The sequence below is a fragment of the Oncorhynchus keta genome, unplaced genomic scaffold (assembly GCF_023373465.1).
Source record: "Oncorhynchus keta strain PuntledgeMale-10-30-2019 unplaced genomic scaffold, Oket_V2 Un_contig_26479_pilon_pilon, whole genome shotgun sequence".
Classification (NCBI taxonomy): domain Eukaryota; kingdom Metazoa; phylum Chordata; class Actinopteri; order Salmoniformes; family Salmonidae; genus Oncorhynchus; species Oncorhynchus keta.
The window spans coordinates 77385-99655 of record NW_026284991.1 but is presented as its reverse complement, the minus strand read 5'-3'; the positions used below and the strand labels follow the sequence as shown (position 1 = coordinate 99655).

The window sequence follows — 22271 nt, the reverse complement described above, 5'->3', positions numbered from 1 at the left end:
ACTATAAATTATTCAAAAATAATTCAAATGCCATGGTCCAATCACACACTAAACCACCATAATATGGACAGACTGGACCGGTCAACCAGGTCTAGGTAGGTGGAGGGAAGGGCCAGACTACTGGACCGGTCAACCAGGTCTTGGTAGGTGGAGGGAAGGGCCAGACTACTGGACCAGTACAACCAGGTCTAGGTAGGTGGAGGGAAGGGCCAGACTACTGGACCGGTTCAACCAGGTCTTGGTAGGTGGAGGGAGGGGCCAGACTACTGGACCGGTACAACCAGGTCTTGGTAGGTGGAGGGAGGGGCCAGACTACTGGACCGGTACAACCAGGTCTTGGTAGGTGGAGGGAGGGGCCAGACTACTGGACCGGTCAACCAGGTCTTGGTAGGTGGAGGGAGGGAGGGACCAGACTACTGGACCGGTACAACCAGGTCTTGGTAGGTGGAGGGAGGGACCAGACTACTGGACCGGTCAACCAGGTCTAGGTAGGTGGAGGGAAGGGACCAGACTACTGGACCGGTACAACCAGGTCTTGGTAGGTGGAGGGAGGGACCAGACTACTGGACCGGTACAACCAGGTCTAGGTAGGTGGAGGGAAGGGCCAGACTACTGGACCGGTACAACCAGGTCTTGGTAGGTGGAGGGAGGGACCAGACTACTGGACCGGTACAACCAGGTCTTGGTAGGTGGAGGGAGGGACCAGACTACTGGACCGGTACAACCAGGTCTTGGTAGGTGGAGGGAAGGGCCAGACTACTGGACCGGTACAACCAGGTCTTGGTAGGTGGAGGGAGGGGCCAGACTACTGGACCGGTACAACCAGGTCTTGGTAGGTGGAGGGAGGGGCCAGACTACTGGACCGGTACAACCAGGTCTTGGTAGGTGGAGGGAGGGGCCAGACTACTGGACCGGTACAACCAGGTCTTGGTAGGTGGAGGGAGGGGCCAGACTACTGGACCGGTACAACCAGGTCTTGGTAGGTGGAGGGAGGGGCCAGACTACTGGACCGGTACAACCAGGTCTTGGTAGGTGGAGGGAGGGACCAGACTACTGGACCGGTACAACCAGGTCTTGGTAGGTGGAGGGAGGGGCCAGACTACTGGACCGGTACAACCAGGTCTTGGTAGGTGGAGGGAGGGGCCAGACTACTGGACCGGTACAACCAGGTCTTGGTAGGTGGAGGGAGGGGCCAGACTACTGGACCGGTACAACCAGGTCTTGGTAGGTGGAGGGAGGGAGAGACTACTGGACCGGTACAACCAGGTCTTGGTAGGTGGAGGGAAGGGCCAGACTACTGGACCGGTACAACCAGGTCTTGGTAGGTGGAGGGAGGGGCCAGACTACTGGACCGGTACAACCAGGTCTTGGTAGGTGGAGGGAGGGACCAGACTACTGGACCGGTACAACCAGGTCTTGGTAGGTGGAGGGAGGGGCCAGACTACTGGACCGGTACAACCAGGTCTTGGTAGGTGGAGGGAGGGGCCAGACTACTGGACCGGTACAACCAGGTCTTGGTAGGTGGAGGGAGGGGCCAGACTACTGGACCGGTACAACCAGGTCTTGGTAGGTGGAGGGAGGGGCCAGACTACTGCTTCTGGTCCTACAGAAACACCACGGACCAACCTGCAGATGACGATGAGGAACTTGACCAGCAGGAGGGCCAGGTTCTGCTGCTCCTGCTCCAGCCCGTCCGAGGCCTTCTGGACACACTGGAGCAGCTGGTGCCGCAACACCTGCAGGATGTTGTCTGGCAGCAGGGTCATCACTGGAGGCACCTCCTCCAACCTGGGGAGGGAGAGAGAGAGAGAAAGGGGTGAAATAAGGGGAACACCAAAACATGCTCAACTCTCACCTCCGTGTCATACACATCTGCACAAATATTATGCAAGCAAGCGCACGAACCCTGCCATCCAGGACGTTTCTACCAGGCCCTAAAAGTTGCCAAAGACTCCAGTCACCCAAGTCACACTGTTCTCTCTGCTACCGCACGGCAAGCGGTGCCGATGCACCAAGCTCACATACACAAATAAATCCACCCAAACTTCTAAGGCCTTAGGTGCGTTACACACATTTACACACATCTACCTAAGCAACACACCATGATAACCTTTACACTAGTATTTGCTGATAGATTCATGTTATGAAACCGTCCACTGTACAGCTAACAGTGAACCTAACTGTCTCTGTCCCTCTCTGTAGACAGGGGTCATCAGAGAGAAATGGGTTCTTCCTCCAACAGAGCCCAGATGAGCATTCCCTCGGGGTAAGAGCGTGTGGGAAAAGACAGGGGAGGGGGGAGGTGGAGGGGGGAGGTTCAGAGAGAAATGGGTGGAGGGGGAGAGAGAGGGGGAGGTGGAGTTCCTCCAACAGAGCCCAGAGGTGGAGTGAGCAGAGGGAGAGGTTCCCAAAGGTGGACTGGGGAGAGAGCGTGGAGGGGGAGAGCTGGAGAGGGGGAGGTGGAGGGGGGAGAGAGAGGGAGAGGGGGAGGTGGAGGGGAGAGAGAGAGGCAGAGGGGGAGGTGGAGGGAAAGAGAGGGAGGGGGAGGGAGAGAGAGAGGGGAGGTGGAGGGGAAAGAGAGAGGGGGGAGAGGGGGAGGGGAGGGAGAGGGAGAGAGAGAGAGGGGGAGAGGGGGGTGGAGGGATAGAGAGAGGGAGAGGGGGAGGTGGAGGGAGAGAGAGAGGGAGGGGGGAGGTGGAGGGGAGAGAGGGAGGGGAGAGAGAGGGAGAGGGGAGGTGGAGGGGAGAGGAGGAGGGGAGGGGGAGGTGGGAGGGGAGAGAGAGAGGGAGAGGGGAGAGGGGAGGGAGGTAGAGTGGGAGAGGGGAGGTGGAGGGGAGAGAGAGGGGAGGGGGAGGTGGAGGGGAGAGAGAGAGGAGAGGGGGAGGTGGAGGGGAGAGAGAGAGGAGAGGGGAGAGAGAGAGAGAGGGGAGGGGGAGGGAGGAGGAGAGAAAGGTGAGAGAGGAGGGGGAGAGGGGAGGTGGAGGGGGGAGGAGGAGAGGGGAGGTGGGAGGGAGAGAGAGAGGAGGGGAGAGGGGAGGTGGGAGGAGAGAGAGGAGAGGGGGAGGGAGGGGAGGGGGAGGTGGGAGTGGGGGGGAGAGAGAGGGGGAGGTGGGAGGGGAGAGAGAGGGGGAGGTGGGAGGGGAGAGAGAGAGGGGAGGTGGAGGGGAGAGAGGGGGAGAGGGGAGAGGGGGAGAGGGGGAGGTGGGAGGGGAGGGAGAGGGGAGGTGGAGGGGAGAGAGAGGGAGGGAGGGGGAGGTGGAGGGGAGAGAGAGAGGGGAGAGAGGGGAGGTGGAGGGGAGAGAGGAGAGAGAGGGAGAGGAAGGGAGAGAGGGGAGAGAGAGGGGGAGGGAGGAGAGGGGAGGGGGGAGGTGGGGGAGAGAGGGGAGAGGGGGAGGTGGAGGGAGAGAGGGAGAGGTGGAGGGGAGAGAGAGAGGGAGAGGGGGAGGTGGGGGAGGGGGGAGGTGGAGAGGAGAGAGGGGAGGTGGAGGGGAGAGGGGGAGGTGGGAGGGAGAGAGAGGGGGAGGTGGAGGGAGAGAGAGAGGGGAGGTGGAGGGGAGAGAGAGAGGGGAGGTGGAGGAGAGAGAGAGGGGAGGTGGGAGAGAGAGAGAGGGGAGAGGGGAGGAGGAGAGAGAGAGGGAGAGGGAGGATGGAAAGTAATCTGTTTCCCTTGCTCCACACTTCACTCTCTCCAGTCCCACACACACAGCCTTACGTAACCATCTGACAGGACTGACTGGGCATTTCACTGGTCATGTGACCAGACCACAGCTGGAAGAGCAGAGGAGCACATCACCTCTCACTTGCTCTCTCCCTCTGTCGCTCTGTCTCTCTCTATACTGCATGTGCTTCTTCTCCCTGAGCGCTCTGGATGCTCCATGCAAACATACAGACATGCACAGAACCAACCTGTTAAAGATGTATACTAACTACATGCAATTTAAGTCATTTAGCAGACAGACATGTACCTGGATGTATACTAACTACAGAACTAACTAAAGTACCTGGATGTTACTGACTACACTCCTTAAGTACCTGGATACTGACTACACTCCTTAAAACCTGTTGGGGATAGGGCTGTCTACTGCCCCCTTTGGAGGAATTGCGTGCCCATAGTAAACAGAAAAAAAAATCTGTCCAAAATTGCTAATATATGCATATAATAATTATTATTGAATAGAAAACACTCTAAAGCTTCTAAAACCGTTCAAATTATGTCTGTATGTAAAGCAGAACTCTCAGGGCAGCCATTCTCCCAAACTCTCTTGTCATCCGGAAATTTGGGCCAACTTTGACATCATCGCCCCCACCCTTCCCAACCAGGTACGGATCTGGGAACAGTTTCTATCTCTTCAGCGCGATGTCTCCTTTCAATGGGGCGTTTCATTGTGAAAATCGCGCGCCCCCTCAACCTTTGGCGGGCTAAAACCTTCGGGTCACGCGAAAATACATGTACTCTCATGCGCGCGTCGCGTCTGGAGCCCTCTTTGTTCCATGATTCACCAAACGATGTCAGTTTGTCTGTTCGAGCTGAGAATTGTTTTGCACGTTTATAACATCCTAAAGCTTGATTCTGCACTTAGATTGACCAGTTTAGTCAACATATAATATGTAATTTTAAGTTTTGATGCGCATTCCCTAGAATTTTGGCTGCATTTCAGCCGGAATTTGTCCCGTTTGATAACCCAAAGACACAGACTTGAAAGCCAAACGCAGTTTTTGGTAAGTATGACTCCTTCCACGACTTCTGATCGAAGAACATCAAAGGTAAGGGAATATTTATGTGGTCATTTTGTGTTTCTGTGTACTCCAACATAGCGTAGACATTTTGCTAATGTCAGAGCTCCGTCTCATATTTTTGCCTAGTGAACGAATTCTGTAACGTTAAAAATAAATGTAACACAGCGGTTGCATTAAGAAGCAGTGTATCTTTCTAACTAAATGTAGAACATGTATATTTCGTCAAAGTTTATGATGTGTATTGCTTGTTATCTGACGTTATCTGGCGGCGCTATCATAATTTCTCCGGACATTTGAGTAGCATTTTTTGAACATGGCGTCATTGTAAACAGACATTTATGGATATGAATAGCATATTATTGAAAAAAACATAAATGTACTGTGTAACATGTCCTATTACTGTCATCTGATTAAGATTTTCAAACGGTTAGTGAATTATTTTTCTTTTAATCCTGCATTTGTTGATTGCATCTTTTGTTCAACATGGCTATTCAAATTAGCTGTGTCTTTGGTGGTGGTTTGACATAAATATGTGCTATGTTTTCGCCGTAAAACATTTTAGAAATCTGACTTGCTGGCTAGATGAACAAGGTGTTTATCTTTCATTTGAGCTATTGAACTTGTTAATGTGTAGAGGTTAAATATTTCTAAGAATATTTTTGCATTCCATGCGCCACCGTTCCAGCTGAACGGGGGAGGTGGCGTTCCCCTAGGGGAACACCTCGCGTCAACAGGTTTTAACCCCAACACAGATTCCAGAGCTGGTTATGTAACCCCAACACAGATTCCAGAGCTGGTTATGTAACCCCAACACAGATTCCAGAGCTGGTTATGTAACCCCAACACAGATTCCAGAGCTGGTTATGTAACCCCAACACAGATTCCAGAGCTGGTTATGTAACCCCAACACAGATTCCAGAGCTGGTTATGTAACCCCAACACAGATTCCAGAGCTGGTTATGTAACCCCAACACAGATTCCAGAGCTGGTTATGTAACCCCAACACAGATTCCAGAGCTGGTTATGTAACCCCAACACAGATTCCAGAGCTGGTTATGTAACCCCAACACAGATTCCAGAGCTGGTTATGTAACCCCAACACAGATTCCAGAGCTGGTTATGTAACCCCAACACAGATTCCAGAGCTGGTTATGTAACCCCAACACAGATTCCAGAGCTGGTTATGTAACCCCAACACAGATTCCAGAGCTGGTTATGTAACCCCAACACAGATTCCAGAGCTGGTTATGTAACCCCAACACAGATTCCAGAGCTGGTTATGTAACCCCAACACAGATTCCAGAGCTGGTTATGTAACCCCAACACAGATTCCAGAGCTGGTTATGTAACCCCAACACAGATTCCAGAGCTGGTTATGTAACCCCAACACAGATTCCAGAGCTGGTTATGGAACCCCAACACAGATTCCAGAGCTGGTTATGGAACCACAGATTCCAGAGCTGGTTATGTAACCCCAACACAGATTCCAGAGCTGGTTATGGAACCCCAACACAGATTCCAGAGCTGGTTATGGAACCCCAACACAGATTCCAGAGCTGGTTATGGAACCCCAACACAGATTCCAGAGCTGGTTATGGAACCCTATAGTCCATTTCTGTATCTTGCGTTTTGAAAATGTGTCCCCGTTTATGACCCTAAAGACAGGCTACATTTGCACAGCGATGGTGGGCGCTTGCCTGTGTGCGCGGAGGCCGCAAGCTACTTTTTAGGGGTCATGGGTCAAAACATTTGAAAACCAATGAGCTAGAGAACAGCACAAACATCCAGAATATGGACCGATCACTTTGCAACGGGGCATCAACAACAGCCACCATAGACCTACTGCTCTTTTGGTATGTCAAAATCGCTTGGAATTAAACATCGACTTATAAAGCCTGCAATTGGAATTTATTGTTAAAATGTATTGTTGCAAAATCAAAATGTGTTATAGATAAAATAATGAAAAGGGCTGTCTGATGGCTTCAATAAATAGACAAGTATTTGTAGTTGAACAAGTCGTTGCCTGATTAGATGGTTTATTTATTTTTTTACTTGACATGACTTGCTCTTAGACCCGGCCCGTTCTAACCGTGATTGACTGGTTATGTGGATTGACCCCCGACACAGATTGACCAGAGCTGGTCTATGTATTGACCCCGTTCTACGTGGAACACAGATTCCAGAGCTGGTTGACCGGCCCGTTCTAACACAGATTGACCAGAGCCCGTTCTACGCGGATTGACCCGCCCGTTCACAGATTGACCAGAGCCGTTCTGTAACCCCGGACCCGATTCTACGCTGGATTGACTCGGCCCGTTCTACGCCGGATTGACCAGAGCCCGTTCTACTTGGATTGACCCTCGGCCCGTTCTAGCTGGTTGACTGTAACCGTTCTACACAGATTGACCACAGCTGGTTGACCCGTAACCCGTTCAACACAGATTCCACCCGCTCTACGGGATTGACCGTAACCCCCGTTCTACAGATTGACCAGAGCCCGTTCTGTATTGACCCAACACAGATTCTACTTGGTTGACCCGAGACTGTAACCCCAACTACAGATTGACCACCCGTTCTAGCTGGTTGACTGTAACCCGTTCACTTGATTGACCAGAGACTGGTTTCTAACCCCAACACAGATTCCAGAGCTGGTTCTACGCGTTGACTCGACCCGTTCTACACAGATTCCAGAGCTGGTTATGTAACCCGTTCAACACAGAATGACCGGAGCTGGCCCGTTCTACGTGGATTGACTCGACCCGTTCTACGTGGATTGACCGGCCCGTTCTACAGATTGACCAGAGCCCGTTCTACGTGGAACCCGGCCCGTTCTAGATTCCAGAGCTGGTTATGTAACCCGGCCCGTTCACAGATTGACCAGAGCTGGTTATTAACCCCCCGTCTACAGATTCCACAGCTGGTTCTGTAACCCCCCGTTCACAGATTCCAGAGCTGGTTATGTAACCCGACCCAGATTCCAGAGCTGGTTATGTAACCCCCGAACACAGATTGACCAGAGCTGGTTATGTAACCCCGTTCACAGATTCCAGAGCTGGTCTACTGTGGAACCCCAACACAGATTCCAGAGCTGGTTATGTAACCCCAACACAGATTCCAGAGCTGGTTGATCGTAACCCCAACACAGATTCCAGAGCTGGTTGATGTAACCCGTCCTACACAGATTCCAGAGCTGGTTATGGAACCCCAACACAGATTCCAGAGCTGGTTATGTAACCCCAACACAGATTGACCAGAGCTGGTTCTGTAACCCCAACCCGTTCCAGAGCTGGTTGAACCCCAACACAGATTCCAGAGCTGGTTATGTAACCCCAACACAGATTCCAGAGCTGGTTATGTAACCCCAACACAGATTCCAGAGCTGGTTATGTAACCCCAACACAGATTCCACAGCTGGTTATGGATAACCCGTCCACAGATTCCACAGCTGGTTATGGATTGACCCGAGCCCACAGTTACGTGGATTGACCCCCCGTCATAGATTCCAGAGCTGGTTATGTAACCCCCCGTCACAGATTCCAGAGCTGGTTATGTAACCCCCCGTCACAGATTCCAGAGCTGGTTATGTAACCCCAACACAGATTCCACAGCTGGTTATGTAACCCCAACACAGATTCCAGAGCTGGTTATGGAACCCTATAGTCCATTTCTGTATCTTGCGTTTTGGGGAAATGTGTCCCGTCCTTGGGATGACCCTAAAGACAGGCCCGTACATTTGCACAGCAATGGTGGGCCCGTGCCTGTGGATTGACGCCCACTTTTTCGGCCCGTCCTAGGCAGACAAGCTACTTTTTGAGGGGTCATGGGAAAACATTTGAAAACCAATGAGCTAGAGAACAGCACAAACATCCAGAATATGGACCGATCACTTTGCAACGGGCCGTCAACAACAGCCACCATAGACCTACTGCTCGTTTGGTATGTCAAAATCACTTGGAATTAAACAGACCGTTATAAAGCCTGCCCGTGGAATTTATTGTTAAAATGTATTATTGCAAAATCAAAATGTGTTATAGATAAAATAATGAAAAGGGCCGTCCCTCGTGTCTGATGGCCCGTTCAATAAATAGACAAGTATTTGTAGTTGAACAAGTCCCGTCCCTACGTGATTAGATGGTTTATTTATTTTTTTACGTCCCTGTGATTGACTCGGCCCGTCCTACGTGGATTGACTTGCTCCCGTCCTACGTGGGATTGACTCGGCCCGTCCCTACGTGGATTGACCCGGCCCGTCCTACGTGGATTGACCCGACCTACGTGGATTGACTCGGCCCGTCCTACGCGGATTGACTCGGCCCGTCCTACGTGGGGATTGACCCGCCCGTCCTACGCGGGATTGACCCGCCCGTCCCTACGTGGATTGACCCGGCCCGTCCTACGTGGATTGACCCGGCCCGTCCTACGTGGATTGACCCGGCCCGTTCTACGTGGATTGACCCGGCCCGTTCTACGTGGATTGACCCGGCCCGTTCTACGTGGATTGACCCGGCCCGTTCTACGTGGATTGACCCGGCCCGTTCTACGTGGATTGACCCGGCCCGTTCTACGTGGATTGACCCGGCCCGTTCTACGTGGATTGACCCGACCCGTTCTACGTGGATTGACCCGACCCGTTCTACGTGGATTGACCCGACCCGTCCTACGTGGATTGACCCGACCCGTCCTCTACGTGGATTGACCCGACCCGTCCTACGTGGATTGACCCGACCCGTCCTACGTGGATTGACCCGACCCGTCCTACGTGGATTGACCCGACCCGTCCTACGTGGATTGACCCGACCCGTCCTACGTGGATTGACCCGACCCGTCCTACGTGGATTGACCCGACCCGTCCCACGTGGATTGACCCGACCCGACGTGGATTGACCCGACCCGTCCTACGTGGATTGACCCGACCCGTCCTACGTGGATTGACCCGAGACCGTCCTCGTGGATTGACCGTGGACCCGTTGACGTGGATTGACTCGACCCGTTCTACGTGGATTGACCCGACCCGTTCTACGTGGATTGACCCGACCCGTTCTACGTGGATTGACCCGACCCGTTCTACGTGGATTGACCCGACCCGTTCTACGTGGATTGACCCGACCCGTTCTACGTGGATTGACCCGGCCCGTTCTACGTGGATTGGATTGACTCGACCCGTTCTACTTGGATTGACTCGACCCGTTCTACTTGGATTGACTCGACCCGTTCTACTTGGATTGACTCGACCCGTTCTACTTGGATTGACCGGAGACTCGGCCCGTTCTACGTGGATTGACTGGAGACTCGGCCCGTTCTACGTGGATTGACCGGAGACTCGGCCCGTTCTACGTGGATTGACCGGAGACTCGGCCCGTTCTACGTGGATTGACCGGAGACTCGGCCCGTTCTACGTGGATTGACCGGAGACTCGGCCCGTTCTACGTGGATTGACAGGAGACTCGGCCCGTTCTACGTGGATTGACAGGAGACTCGGCCCGTTCTACGTGGATTGACCGGAGACTCGGCCCGTTCTACGTGGATTGACCCGAGACTCGGCCCGTTCTACGTGGATTGACTCGAGACTCGGCCCGTTCTACGTGGATTGACTCGACCCGTTCTACTTGGATTGACTCGAGACTCGACCCGTACTACGTGGATTGACCCGAGACTCGACCCGTTCTACTTGGATTGACCGAGACTCGACCCGTTCTACTTGGATTGACCCGAGACTCGACCCGACTACGTGGATTGACCCGAGACTCGACCCGTTCTACTTGGATTGACTCGACCCGTTCTACTTGGACCTTGTGACTTGCTTGTGACTCAAATAATAGTGACTTGGTCCCATCTCTGGGGCTATGCTTACCTGGAGGGTGGCTTCTCAAAGTCCACATCTAGACATCTCTCATAGGAGCCAATGAAGATCTCCAGCCACAGCTTCAGGTAGTCTGGGTCCCTCTGTCACAGAGAGGGATGGGAGGATGGAATGAAGGAGGAGAGGGGGAAGAGAGGGTGAGGAAGAGGAGGAGAGGGAGAAGAGAGGGTGAGGAAGAGGAGGAGGGTGAGGAGAAGAGGGGAGAGGGAGAAGAGGAGGGTGAGGTGAAGAGGGAGAAGGGGAGGGTGAGGTGAAGAGGGGGGAGAGGAGGGTGAGGTGAAGAGGAGGAGAGGGAGAAGAGGAGGAGAGGGAGAAGAGGAGGAGAGGGAGAAGAGGAGGAGAGGGAGAAGAGGAGGAGAGGGAGAAGAGGAGGAGAGGGAGAAGAGGAGGAGGGGAGAAGAGGAGGAGAGAAGAAGAGGGTGAGGTGAAGAGGAGGAGAGGGAGAAGAGAGGGTGAGGTGAAGAGGAGGAGAGGGAGAAGAGGAGGGAGAAGAGGAGGAGAGGGTGAAGAGGAGGAGAGGGTGAAGAGGAGGGAGAGGTGAAGAGGAGGAGAGGGAGAAGAGAGGGTGAGGTGAAGAGGAGGAGAGGGAGAAGAGAGGGTGTGGTGAAGAGGAGGAGAGGGAGAAGAGAGGGTGTGGTGAAGAGGAGGAGAGGGAGAAGAGAGGGTGTGGTGAAGAGGAGGAGAGGGAGAAGAGAGGGTGTGGTGAAGAGGAGGAGAGGGAGAAGAGAGGGTGTGGTGAAGAGGAGGAGAGGGAGAAGAGAGGGTGTGGTGAAGAGGAGGAGAGGGAGAAGAGAGGGTGTGGTGAAGAGGAGGAGCGGGTGAAGAGGACGGTGAGGTGAAGAGGGAGAAGAGGAGGGTGAGGTGAAGAGGAGGAGAGGGAGAAGAGGAGGGTGAGGTGAAGAGGAGGAGAGGGAGAAGAGGAGGGTGAGGTGAAGAGGAGGGTGAGGTGAAGAGGAGGAGAGGGAGGGAGGGAGAAGGAAATAAACACGTTAGTGGTTGTCATGTGAGAATAGAGAGATAATGATTCCACTAACTGTAGTATGTCAGGAGGGGCAGATTACAGTGAACTCAGGTGTGTGTGTGTGTGTGTGTGTGTGTGTGTGTGTGTGTGTGTGTGTGTGTGTGTGTGTGTGTGTGTGTGTAATGAGGAGTGCACCTGTCTGCCTGAAAAACAGGCATCGCTACATTCTCTACTCCCGAGGGGAGTCACGAGCAGCTGCCTTTCAGACATTTCCTACATTCCTGGGAACAATGCAGAGAGCCAGAGGACAGCAGCACTGTTCACAGAGACAGACAGACAGCACATCACCCTCCCACTCTGAGAATGCCAGTCATCTCCACACCCTGGCTAGCCTAAACTCTATCTCTGCCCAGGGTGGGGAGGTAGAGAGGGAGGTAGAGAGGGAGGTAGAGAGGGAGGTAGAGAGGGAGGTAGAGAGGGGGATAGAGAGGGAGGTAGAGAGGGAGGTAGAGAGGGAGGTAGAGAGGGAGGTAGGACAGGGGAGTTCCAAGGCTTGCCTGACTGACACTGATTCAGGTCAAGGGGGACGGATATGAGAAAAGTCCCAGAGTATTATTGTGGAACCAGTAGGAGTGGCAGGAATGAATACTGCTGTGTCATACTAGTGCTGTTCAATAAGGCAGTAGGCTATATTGTTTGGTGAGGCAGTACAGTGATTAGTAGCATTTGTTTGACAAAGCAGTGTTTCTACACTCCTGGGGTGTAGAGGCTATTCACTAGAAATCAACTGGAAGCAAACGGACCAAAACCAAGAGGGATTACCAGAACTTGTCCAATAAGAAACGTTGGTTTTCGTTGCCAGACGTGTTGCTACGGTGTGCACTAATGAATAAATACACCCCTGGCATGTGCCTGCTAGGTCCGTCAGAGTAACACCCGTTTAAGGACAAAACCCACCAGACTGATTGTCGGTCTGCACAATACATGGTGTTCATTCGTTTGCTGTGGTCGCGGTGTGTTATAGTGAACACCCACCGATGGCTGACGGACGGCATTTTAGCCCTTTTCCTCATGTAGAATCGGTTTGCAAATTACAGACGACCTCTGTTCAGGGGTGCTAACTACTCTTGTCCGGCAGATATTCAACCATCCTACCAGTCTGTCCCTGCCCTTTGTCGATTTTCAAGTGACACTTTTGATGAAGTGGTTTTCTGATGACGCCCAGTTCACTTACATGTAAATGACCATATTTCTTACATCTAGCCAATACTATTCAGGACCCTATAAATGTGCAGTAAGGTTGGTTATGACACTAGAGCGGGGCAGGACAGGTCTAGGAAAGCCTCAGCCTGCTGCGTGTCACAGTGGGAATGGTCCAGAACACGAAAGAATTCCAAAAGTGAGGTCATCAGATCAGCAAGTGACTTGACGGAGCGTTTGAGAGGGACTTGGATACAGAGTTCAGTACAAGTGTCTGTCTGTGTATACTGGAATCAACAAGGTTGTACAGCAAAAACATATGACGATCTTGTTCATTCCGCTCTCAATGTGTGTGTTCCCTCCCCTTGACTGTGTGAGCCAGAGCAGGTTTGGGCACTAGCCTCAGGGAGTGTGTGTGAGTGGTTAGAGAGAATGCCCTCTTTTACTGGGCAGCCAGGGAGTACAGATGTCCACTGAGGGCTCAGGGCTGAGACATGGAGAGCAGGGAGGGGAGAGCAGGGAAGGGAGAGCAGGGAAGGGAGAGCAGGGAGGGGAGAGCAGAGAGGGGAGGGAGGGAGGGGAGCAGGGAGGGAGAGCAGGGAGGGAGAGCAGGGAGGGAGGGGGAGGGGGAGGGAGAGCAGGGAGGGGAGAGGGAGGGAGAGCAGGGAGGGGAGAGCAGAGCAGGGAAGGGAGAGCAGGGAGGGGAGGGAGGGGAGAGCAGGGAGGGGAGAGCAGGGAAGGGAGAGCAGGGAGGGGAGAGCAGGGAGGGGAGAGCAGGGAAGGGAGAGCAGGGAGGGGAGAGCAGAGAGGGACACACCCTGGGCCTGCTTGCTGTGGCACCACTGCTGACCCAACACCAAGCAACACTGGCCGGATGAATTCAGATCAGATGAGCTCAACATCTGGGTAGCAACATATTAGTAATATCTCTGAAACGATCTGACAGACTTTAATGACTGATGACGTATTTCCTATTAGTGTGTTTTCTTATGGTCAGCCGGTTTGAGGGGGAGGGTAATCTGGGTTTCCTGTGCCCAACATGTGACCATCCATCCTGATATCCTGACCACCCCCTCCCTGAGTCTTAATAACACATGACCCCATGGGACCTTCCCAACAGGGTGAATTGTGGGTTGTTATTAGTCAGCTGGTTTGGCAGGGGGTTAGACTATAACTGTCGTTGTACCAAGCATGTGACCATTTCTCATGAAATCATGACGACCCCCCTCACTGAATCTCAATAACACATGACCCGGTAGGACCTCACTAGCCTGAGCCGACAAGGTTAACATCAATATCAATCTCCCCTCAAGGAGATGCCATCCAGAGGAGATGCCATCCAGAGGAGATGCCATCCAGAGGAGATGCCATCCAGAGGAGATGCCATCCAGAGGTGAAGAGAGCATTACGAAGGAGTTATATCGCTTCCTTTATGACCGACGCGGCACTGCCCTCCTCACCCTACCAGAAGGGCATGGTTGGCATGGTGACCGAGTATGACTGCTAGAGGAAATGGTGAGGGGCGACTCAAAACCAATGTCAACTGTAGATGTCCCCTCCCTAACAGTTTCTCTGTTTTACCACAATGTCTATTGTAGATGTCCCCTCCCTAACAGTTTCTCTGTTTTACCACAATGTCTATTGTAGATGTCCCCTCCCTAACAGTTTCTCTGTTTTACCACAATGTCTATTGTAGATGTCCCCTCCCTAACAGTTTCTCTGTTTTACCACAATGTCTATTGTAGATGTCCCCTCCCTAACAGTTTCTCTGTTTTACCACAATGTCTATTGTAGATGTCCCCTCCCTAACAGTCTCTCTGTTTTACCACAATGTCTATTGTAGATGTCCCCTCCCTAACAGTTTCTCTGTTTTACCACAATGTCTATTGTAGATGTCCCCTCCCTAACAGTTTCTCTGTTTTACCACAATGTCTACTGTAGATGTCCTGTCCAAACAGTTTCTATTTTACAAATGTCTTTATTGCCTTCATGGTCCATCTACAGTCACCTTCTCCTCCCCATCAATCTCCAGTACTCACTATCCTGGGATTGACTGATGTAACGGCACCAGTAGTATTTATAGTGCACACATGGGAGGGGCTAAACCACGAGGTGTGGTCCATATATAAAACACTATGACATTACTGATGTTGCTGGTGATATTTATAGCACACAGTGAAGGAGGAGAGAGCCGAGAGGAGAGCCGGGCGAACGAGCGAGCCAGAGCCGGGCGAACGAGCGAGCCAGAGCCGGGCGAACGAGCGAGCCAGAGCCGGGCGAACGAGCGAGCCAGAGCCGGGCGAACGAGCGAGCCGAGCGGGTGGCAACCCTAAGTCTAAAAATTGCTGTTACATTGCACAACCTTCAATGTTATGTCATAATTATGTAAAATTCTGGCAAATTAGTTCGCAACGAGCCAGGCGGCCCAAACTGTTGCATTTACCCCGACTCTGCGTGCAATGAACGCAAGAGAAGTGAAAATATTCCTAGTTAATATTGCCTGCTAAAATGAATTTCTTTTAACTAAATATGCAGATCTAAAAATATATACTTCTGTGTATTGAGTTTAATTAAGGCATTGATGTTTATGGTCAGGTACATTCATGCAACGATTGTGCTTTTGTTAAATCATCACCAGTTTGGCAAAGTAGGCTGTGATTCGATGATAAATTAACAGGCACCGCATTGATTATATAGAATGCAGGACAAGCTTGATAACCTAGTAATATCATCAACCATGTGTAGTTAACTGGTGATTATGTGAAGATTGATTGTTTTTTATAAGGTAAGTTTAATGCTAGCTTGCAACTCACCTTGGCTCCTTGCTGCACTCACGTAACAGGTAGTCAGCCTGCCACGCAGTTTCCTCGTGGAGAGCAACGTAATCGGCATCCAAAAATGCAGATTACAGATTGTTATGAAAACTGAAATCGGCCCTAAATAAATCGGCCATGCCGAGTAATCGGTCGACCTCTACCTCCAATAAGAACTCTATTAATTGAGTTCATTAAACTTCAGGCTGAACTGAATGACGTGCGTTCTGTCACACAGACGACGTCGCCAGAAGCCACTGCCATTAGGCGTTCGCCCAGAAGCCACTGCCAGGAGGCGTTCGCCCAGAAGCCACTGCCAGGAGGCGTTCGCCCAGAAGCCACTGCCAGGAGGCGTTCGCCCAGAAGCCACTGCCAGGAGGCGTTCGCCCAGAAGCCACTGCCAGGAGGCGTGCCCAGAAGCCACTGCCAGGAGGCGCCCAGAAGCCACTGCCGGAGTCAGTGCCCAGAAGCCACTGCCAGGAGGCGTTCGCCCAGAAGCCACTGCCAGGAGGCGTTGCCCAGAAGCCACTGCCAGGAGAAGCCACTGCCGGGAGGCGCCCAGAAGCCACTGCCAGGAGTCAGTGCCACAGAGTCAGCCACTGCCAGGAGTCAGTGCCCAGAAGCCACTGCCAGGAGTCAGTGCCCACTGCCAGGAGCCACCACTGCCAGGAGTCAGTGCCCAGAAGCCACTGCCAGGAGTCAGTGCCCAGAAGCCACTGCCAGGAGTCAGTGCCCAGAAGCCACTGCCAGGAGTCAGTGCCCAGAAGCCACTGCTAGGAGTCAGTGCCCAGAAACCACTGCCAGGAGTCAGTGCCCAGAAGCCACTGCTAGGAGTCAGTGCCCAGAAGCCACTGCTAGGAGTCACCAGAAACCACTGCTATAGTCAGTGCCCAGAAGCCACTGCTATAGGTAGTCAGTGCCCAGAAACCACTGCTATAGGTAGTCAGTGCCCAGAAACCACTGCCAGTCACCAGAAACCACTGCTAGGTAGTCAGAAACCACTGCTATAGGTAGTCACCAGAAACCACTGCTATAGGTAGTCACACCACTGCTATAGGTAGTCACCAGAAACCACTGCTATAGGTAGTCACCAGAAACCACTGCTATAGGTAGTCACCAGACACCACTGCTATAGGTAGTCACCAGAAACCACTGCTATAGGTAGTCACCAGAAACCACTGCCACTGAAACCACTGCTATAGGTAGTCAGAAACCACTGCTATAGGTAGTCACCAGAAACCACTGCTAGGTAGTCACCAGACACCACTGCTATAGGTAGTCACCAGAAACCACTGCTATAGGTAGTCACCAGAAACCACTGCTATAGGTAGTCACCAGAAACCACTGCTATAGGTAGTCACCAGAAACCACTGCTATAGGTAGTCACCAGAAACCACTGCTATAGGTAGTCACCAGAAACCACTGCTAGGTAGTCAGAAACCACTGCTATAGGTAGTCACCAGAAACCACTGCTATATAGGAGTCACCAGAAACCACTGCTATATAGGTAGTCACCAGAAACCACTGCTAGGTAGTCACCAGAAACCACTGCTATAGGTAGTCACCAGAAACCACTGCTATAGGTAGTCACACCACTGCTATAGGTAGTCACCAGAAACCACTGCTATAGGTAGTCACCAGAAACCACTGCTATAGGTAGTCACCAGAAACCACTGCTATAGGTAGTCACCAGAAACCACTGCTATAGGTAGTCACCAGACCACTGCTATAGGTAGTCACCAGTGCTATAGGTAGTCACCAGAGACTGCTATAGGTAGTCACCAGAAACCACTGCTATAGGTAGTCACCAGTGCAGTAGTCACCAGACACCACTGCTATAGGTAGTCAGCACAGAAACCACTGCTATAGGTAGTCACCAGAAACCACTGCTATAGGTAGTCACCAGAAACCACTGCTATAGTCACCAGGTAGTCACCAGAAACCACTGCTATATAGGTAGTCACCAGAGAACCACTGCTATAGGTAGTCACCAGAAACCACTGCTATAGGTAGTCACAGAAACCACTGCTATAGGTAGTCACCAGAAACCACTGCTAGTAGTCACCAGAAACCACTGCTATAGTCAGTCACCAGAAACCACTGCTATAGGTAGTCAGTGCTATAGGTAGTCACCAGAAACCACTGCTATAGGTAGTCACCAGAAACCACTGCTATAGGTAGTCACCAGAAACCACTGCTATAGGTAGTCACCAGAAACCACTGCTATAGGTAGTCACCAGAAACCACTGCTATAGGTAGTCACCAGAAACCACTGCTATAGGTAGTCACCAGAAACCACTGCTATAGGTAGTCACCAGAAACCACTGCTATAGGTAGTCACCAGAAACCACTGCTATAGGTAGTCACCAGAAACCACTGCTATAGGTAGTCACCAGAAACCACTGCTATAGGTAGTCACCAGAAACTACTAGGCCTGTGTTGTTGCTACTTATGGATTCAAAAAGTGATTGGTGCTACCATGATCCAACGATGTAAAGTTACACAGGCCTACAGACCTAGTTAAAATGACAGAATATTTCATGTCGGTCTGTGTCTATGGTCTCATCACCTTAGCGGCTATAAGCACAGGAGGGGCAGATAGACCTAATGATAACGAGCTAACCACAGACATTATGCTTCCTGTAGTTCAATACTACAGGGGTATGCTTCATGTTGTCGAGAAACAAGAGCCATGTCTTTCCCATCGTCGAGAACCTGAGGGATGAGTTTTGCTGGTCATGTTTGGTGCCTCGCTGCCATTGTGGTGTTAACAATTCTGCTAACTCTTAACTCTGGGACGATACTCCAGGATGATGACAGTGACATCACACACACTGCTGGGTAAGAGGATCGTAATGTGACCGGCTCAGTGGTCGTCTGCTACCTTTTAGCTCCAATATGAACTGGAGTTCTGAAAGACTGATTCCTTCGCAGCTAGCCTACCCAAAGATTTACAACAGTCAACAAATGTATGGAGTGGGCTAGAATTGTTAACTATGGAGGAAAAAAACTCACTGCGGGTTGTGTTCATTATGCACCAAACATAAACGGACTGAAACAGGGAGGCAGGGACATCATGGATTCATCCAATAAGAAACCTTCATTTTTGTTTTCCATTTTAAAACATTTTCAGTTACGTACCCTAATGAACACGGCCCAGGGGTTTAGGCTTATTGCATATCTGACAGGCCAGTATTCAAGCATCACACATTCACCAAATTGAGTTGGAGGTGAATTAATTAGTGTCAAAGCCTTTTACTATGAACTACAGCTACAGGATAAACTAGTTCCTGACCGCAGCGCCACTACTCCCTTTAATTAGGCTGCTCAACCGTCAACACTAGTTGCTGGGTGTGACTCCACCCCAGGGACCAGGGTGACTTACTGTGATGTCTCTGTCAACCTCTGGCCCCGTAGTGTTGCCAGCCCTGCTTGGGTTAATCATTATAGAGGTGAGTAACAGTTATCACACTGATCTAATGGAAGTTAGAGACCACAGTTGTACTGGATATTTTAGCTAGGTAGCCGAGCCAGAACGGCCCATAAGGCAGGGACTATCACCTGTTTCTGTAGCGTGAGGCAGCTTTAGGATTGAGTACGCAGCCTTACAATTTCAGGGAGGGATCCTAACCCCAAAGTCAAGGAGTTGGTCATTTTAGCTTAACTAAGCTCCCATTATTGTTCATATGCCATGCTGTGTTAAAGGTCAGTTATCTTGGTACAATAGGGTGTAACGAGCCTATCCCTCAATGAGGTGTGACATCATTAACCTGCGACACTGAAGTGTATGGCATCTTAAGGGCAAGTGGAGACAATGGGCAGCCTCACACAACAAACATTCCGGAGCCGATTTAGCTCACGTGACGGACTACAAGTTCCCCTTGCTCCTGATGTATCCTGAGAACCCTGACACACACTGAAGGGGAGACCCCTGAGCCAGTGTTGACATTGCGGTCGCTCTGGGGGAGGTAAAGGTCCTTACAAATTATTTAAGCAACTCAGGCAAAGCCTCACAGGGTTTGTGGCCACATGCAGAGTGAAATACAGGCCTGCTGCTGTAGAAGATTGATTTTCTAGCCTTCTGTCCTTCTGTCTGACCCAATGTAAACACACTCCCTTAATAGAACAAAGACAATGTGTGTACTCTCCACAATGCCTGCCATTTAACACAGGACTGAGAAGTGCAAGATCAAGTGTGTTCTCAATGTTTTGTACGCGTATTGTTTAGAAAGCAGGTGACAAATAAAATCTGGTTCGATACTAAACTAGCCTGGTCCCAGATCTGTTTGTGCTCTTGTCAACTCATGTTGAGCATGACAATAATTTAAAGGGAGTTGGCATGACAACACAAAGACTGGCACTCAGGCAGGATAATACTAAAAACTTGTGCCATAGCATTTCCTGCCCTGTGTCGTGTGGGAGAAAAGGTAAGCTCAAAAGGCTTATGAAAGGGTTGTCCTTTTGAGTGGGATTAAAGAGGGAATGTGTTGACTGCAGTTGAGACTCATGAGGAGAAGCTCAGGCACCAAGCAGTGATTGGTCATCCAGTGCAATTAAACAACTGTAGCTACTACAGTCAATCAAGGGGGAAAAAGGTCTAGCTAGGTTGCAATACAAAACAGAATCTATGGAATTGTATTATACAATTGTACATACCACAAGATGTCACTCAACTAAAATCTAAATACCAGGAGATAGACTTTACACAGTGCAGGACAGTCCAGCAGCTGTTACTGAGAATAGTGGAGGAAGAACAGGATGGCTTATAAATTCAAGCCCGATTACAATTCATCATCTTGGCCATGTTCTGTTATAATCGCCACCCGGCACAGCCAGAAGAGGACTGGCTACCCCTCAGAGCCTGGTTCCTCTCTATGTTTCTCCCTAGGTTCTGGCCTGTCTAGGGAGTTTTTCCTAGCCACCGTGCTTCTACATCTGCATTGCTTGCCGTTTGGGGTTTTAGGCTGGGTTTCTGTACGCACCTTGTGATATCAGCAGATGTAAAAAGGGCTTTATAAATACATTTGATTGATTGATAATCACCCATTACATCATCTCAATATACCACAGCTATTGTAATAGACCTAACTGTCTTGTTTTACTGACAGTACACCGAGTTTATACTCAGAGATGGGCACAGATTCTAATGCATGTTTTATGTGTCAAACAGATCAAGAGACAGGTTTGTTTACCTTGTTGCAATACAGCATCCAGACCTCGTACAATCTTTCATTTGATGCCATTCTCCAAGGCTCGTGGTGGGGTTCCAAACAGAGGTCAATTCTCCGGATTCTTCATATTGAGCCCCTAGCTATAGCTCCTCATTCGGGCATTGCTCGTATACATAACGATTTGAGATGTTAAGTGAAATGTCACAATTAAAGACAACTCCGAAAATATTTCAAATACCTTTCTATTTAGAAAGGAAAAACAAAATATTCAAATGTAATCCCAGTGGCGTTGTTTCTGGACTTTGTAACTTCCTAAAGCATTATTCCATCGTGAATTATGGATTCCCAAGGTTTCGCGTTTCCTGGTGAGATTTCCACGGTCAAAGTCGCACTAGGTCCACTTCTCGACTCATATGCCACTGACTCTGCCCCTCTCTGGAAAGCCAAGCCACAAACAAAATTAGTATGTCAAATACACAAGTTCTGTGGCGCCAGTTTATAAATAGTTAACAGCACTTGTTTATAAACAGAACACAAGTAGGCTATACCTTTGATAACGTTAGCTGACTGGTTATGATAGCTAATTTAGCTTGCTGTAAACAAACACTATGAATCAGTTATCAGCCCAGGCTCGGTCTGTTCAATTAGATCTCTGCCCTTCTTTTGCAAGAGAAGGATACAGCTGACGAAATAAAACACAAAGCTAACTAACATTAGCAAGCTAACTTGGGGTTGCAGTACGCCGAAAAACGCTCGAGTTAGCAAAATTACTTAGCTAACAAGCTGTCATTGTGAAACAAGGTGGCTCATATGAATTAACTAGCATTATCGTTCTTACCTGTGATGTGTCAAAACGACGAAGCCCTTTTTTCCTGTCTAACGTTACTTCTCATTTGACACAAACGACGAAACGAGTTTGTGAATTTGCTTGACCTTGCCCTAAAATTTTGACATTTAGAAATGTCACCACATAAACAATGAAAACACACGCATTACTAACGAAAACGACAAAATGTTACAGCCAGCCCATTCCTGTACACTGGGATAGCTACAAACAACACTGGCGGTTAGTGTTGTGGCACTGCCACTCGTGAAGCTGTCTACAATGTGCGAAACGCAGCCAACTACTTCCTGATGTCAACTTTTTCCATTTTCAAAGTAAACGTTCTCATTTATTACGCCCAAGGGAATAAAAAAAAAACGTTTTTTAAATCAAAACATATGTAGAAGTGTATAGTGATAAATAATAATGTTGCCAAAATTGACAATATAACTTAAACGATTAACGATTCATTAATTGTTTTTTTTATTTTAAATAAATATAACTGAACTGAATCCAAACTGGATTTGGCCTAAGTTAGTGTTACTGTTTCAGAGTTTAGACAAAATACAGCCTACCAACATATGGGGATACTTACAGAAGACTGGCAAAGCCAATAATAATAAAAAACATTGATTGGGCTAAACCCGCTCCACAATGAGCAGGGGTGCACATAACTCAGATCGTGAATTTATTTTGGAAAACATAA

General features: G+C 50.2%; 1 protein-coding gene and 2 long non-coding RNA genes across 5 annotated transcripts; 2 read left to right on the top strand and 1 right to left on the bottom strand.

Moving 5' to 3' along the window:
* The first annotated feature begins 35 nt into the window (after window positions 1–35).
* LOC127922625 (uncharacterized) lies at window positions 36–699 on the top strand. Its single transcript, XR_008111761.1, has 3 exons — window positions 36–245; window positions 543–581; window positions 631–699. It is a non-coding gene; the product is annotated as an uncharacterized LOC127922625 (long non-coding RNA).
* Window positions 700–1539: 840 nt separating this feature from the next.
* On the bottom strand, window positions 1540–21867 carry LOC127922624 (neurobeachin-like protein 1). The gene is made up of 5 exons (XM_052506441.1): window positions 21581–21867; window positions 20764–21177; window positions 10589–10680; window positions 1627–1788; window positions 1540–1594 (listed from the first exon to the last, which is right to left on the bottom strand). Exons 2-5 carry the CDS (start codon window positions 20812–20814, stop codon window positions 1540–1542), a joined length of 360 nt encoding a protein of 119 aa, XP_052362401.1. The 5' UTR covers window positions 20815–21177; window positions 21581–21867.
* Window positions 16461–18525, top strand: LOC127922623 (uncharacterized). Of its 3 annotated transcripts, XR_008111759.1 has the most exons (5): window positions 16461–16510; window positions 16629–16680; window positions 16847–16976; window positions 17176–17279; window positions 17697–18525. It is a non-coding gene; the product is annotated as an uncharacterized LOC127922623 (long non-coding RNA). The 3 variants fall into 3 exon arrangements; XR_008111760.1 differs by lacking the exon at window positions 16461–16510 and having other exon boundaries at window positions 16642–16732; window positions 17723–18525; XR_008111758.1 differs by lacking the exon at window positions 16461–16510 and having other exon boundaries at window positions 16642–16732.
* Window positions 21868–22271: the final 404 nt, after the last annotated feature.

Coding starts and splice junctions, on each gene's coding strand:
- LOC127922624 (XM_052506441.1), bottom strand. CDS start 20,814: ATGGCATCAAATGAAAGATTGTACGAGGTCTGGATGCTGTATTGCAAC. Junction 10,681..20,763: donor GGATGCTGTATTGCAACAAG/GTAAACAAACCT, acceptor TCTCTGTGACAG/AGGGACCCAGACTACCTGAA. Junction 1,789..10,588: donor TTTGAGAAGCCACCCTCCAG/GTAAGCATAGCC, acceptor CTCCCTCCCCAG/GTTGGAGGAGGTGCCTCCAG.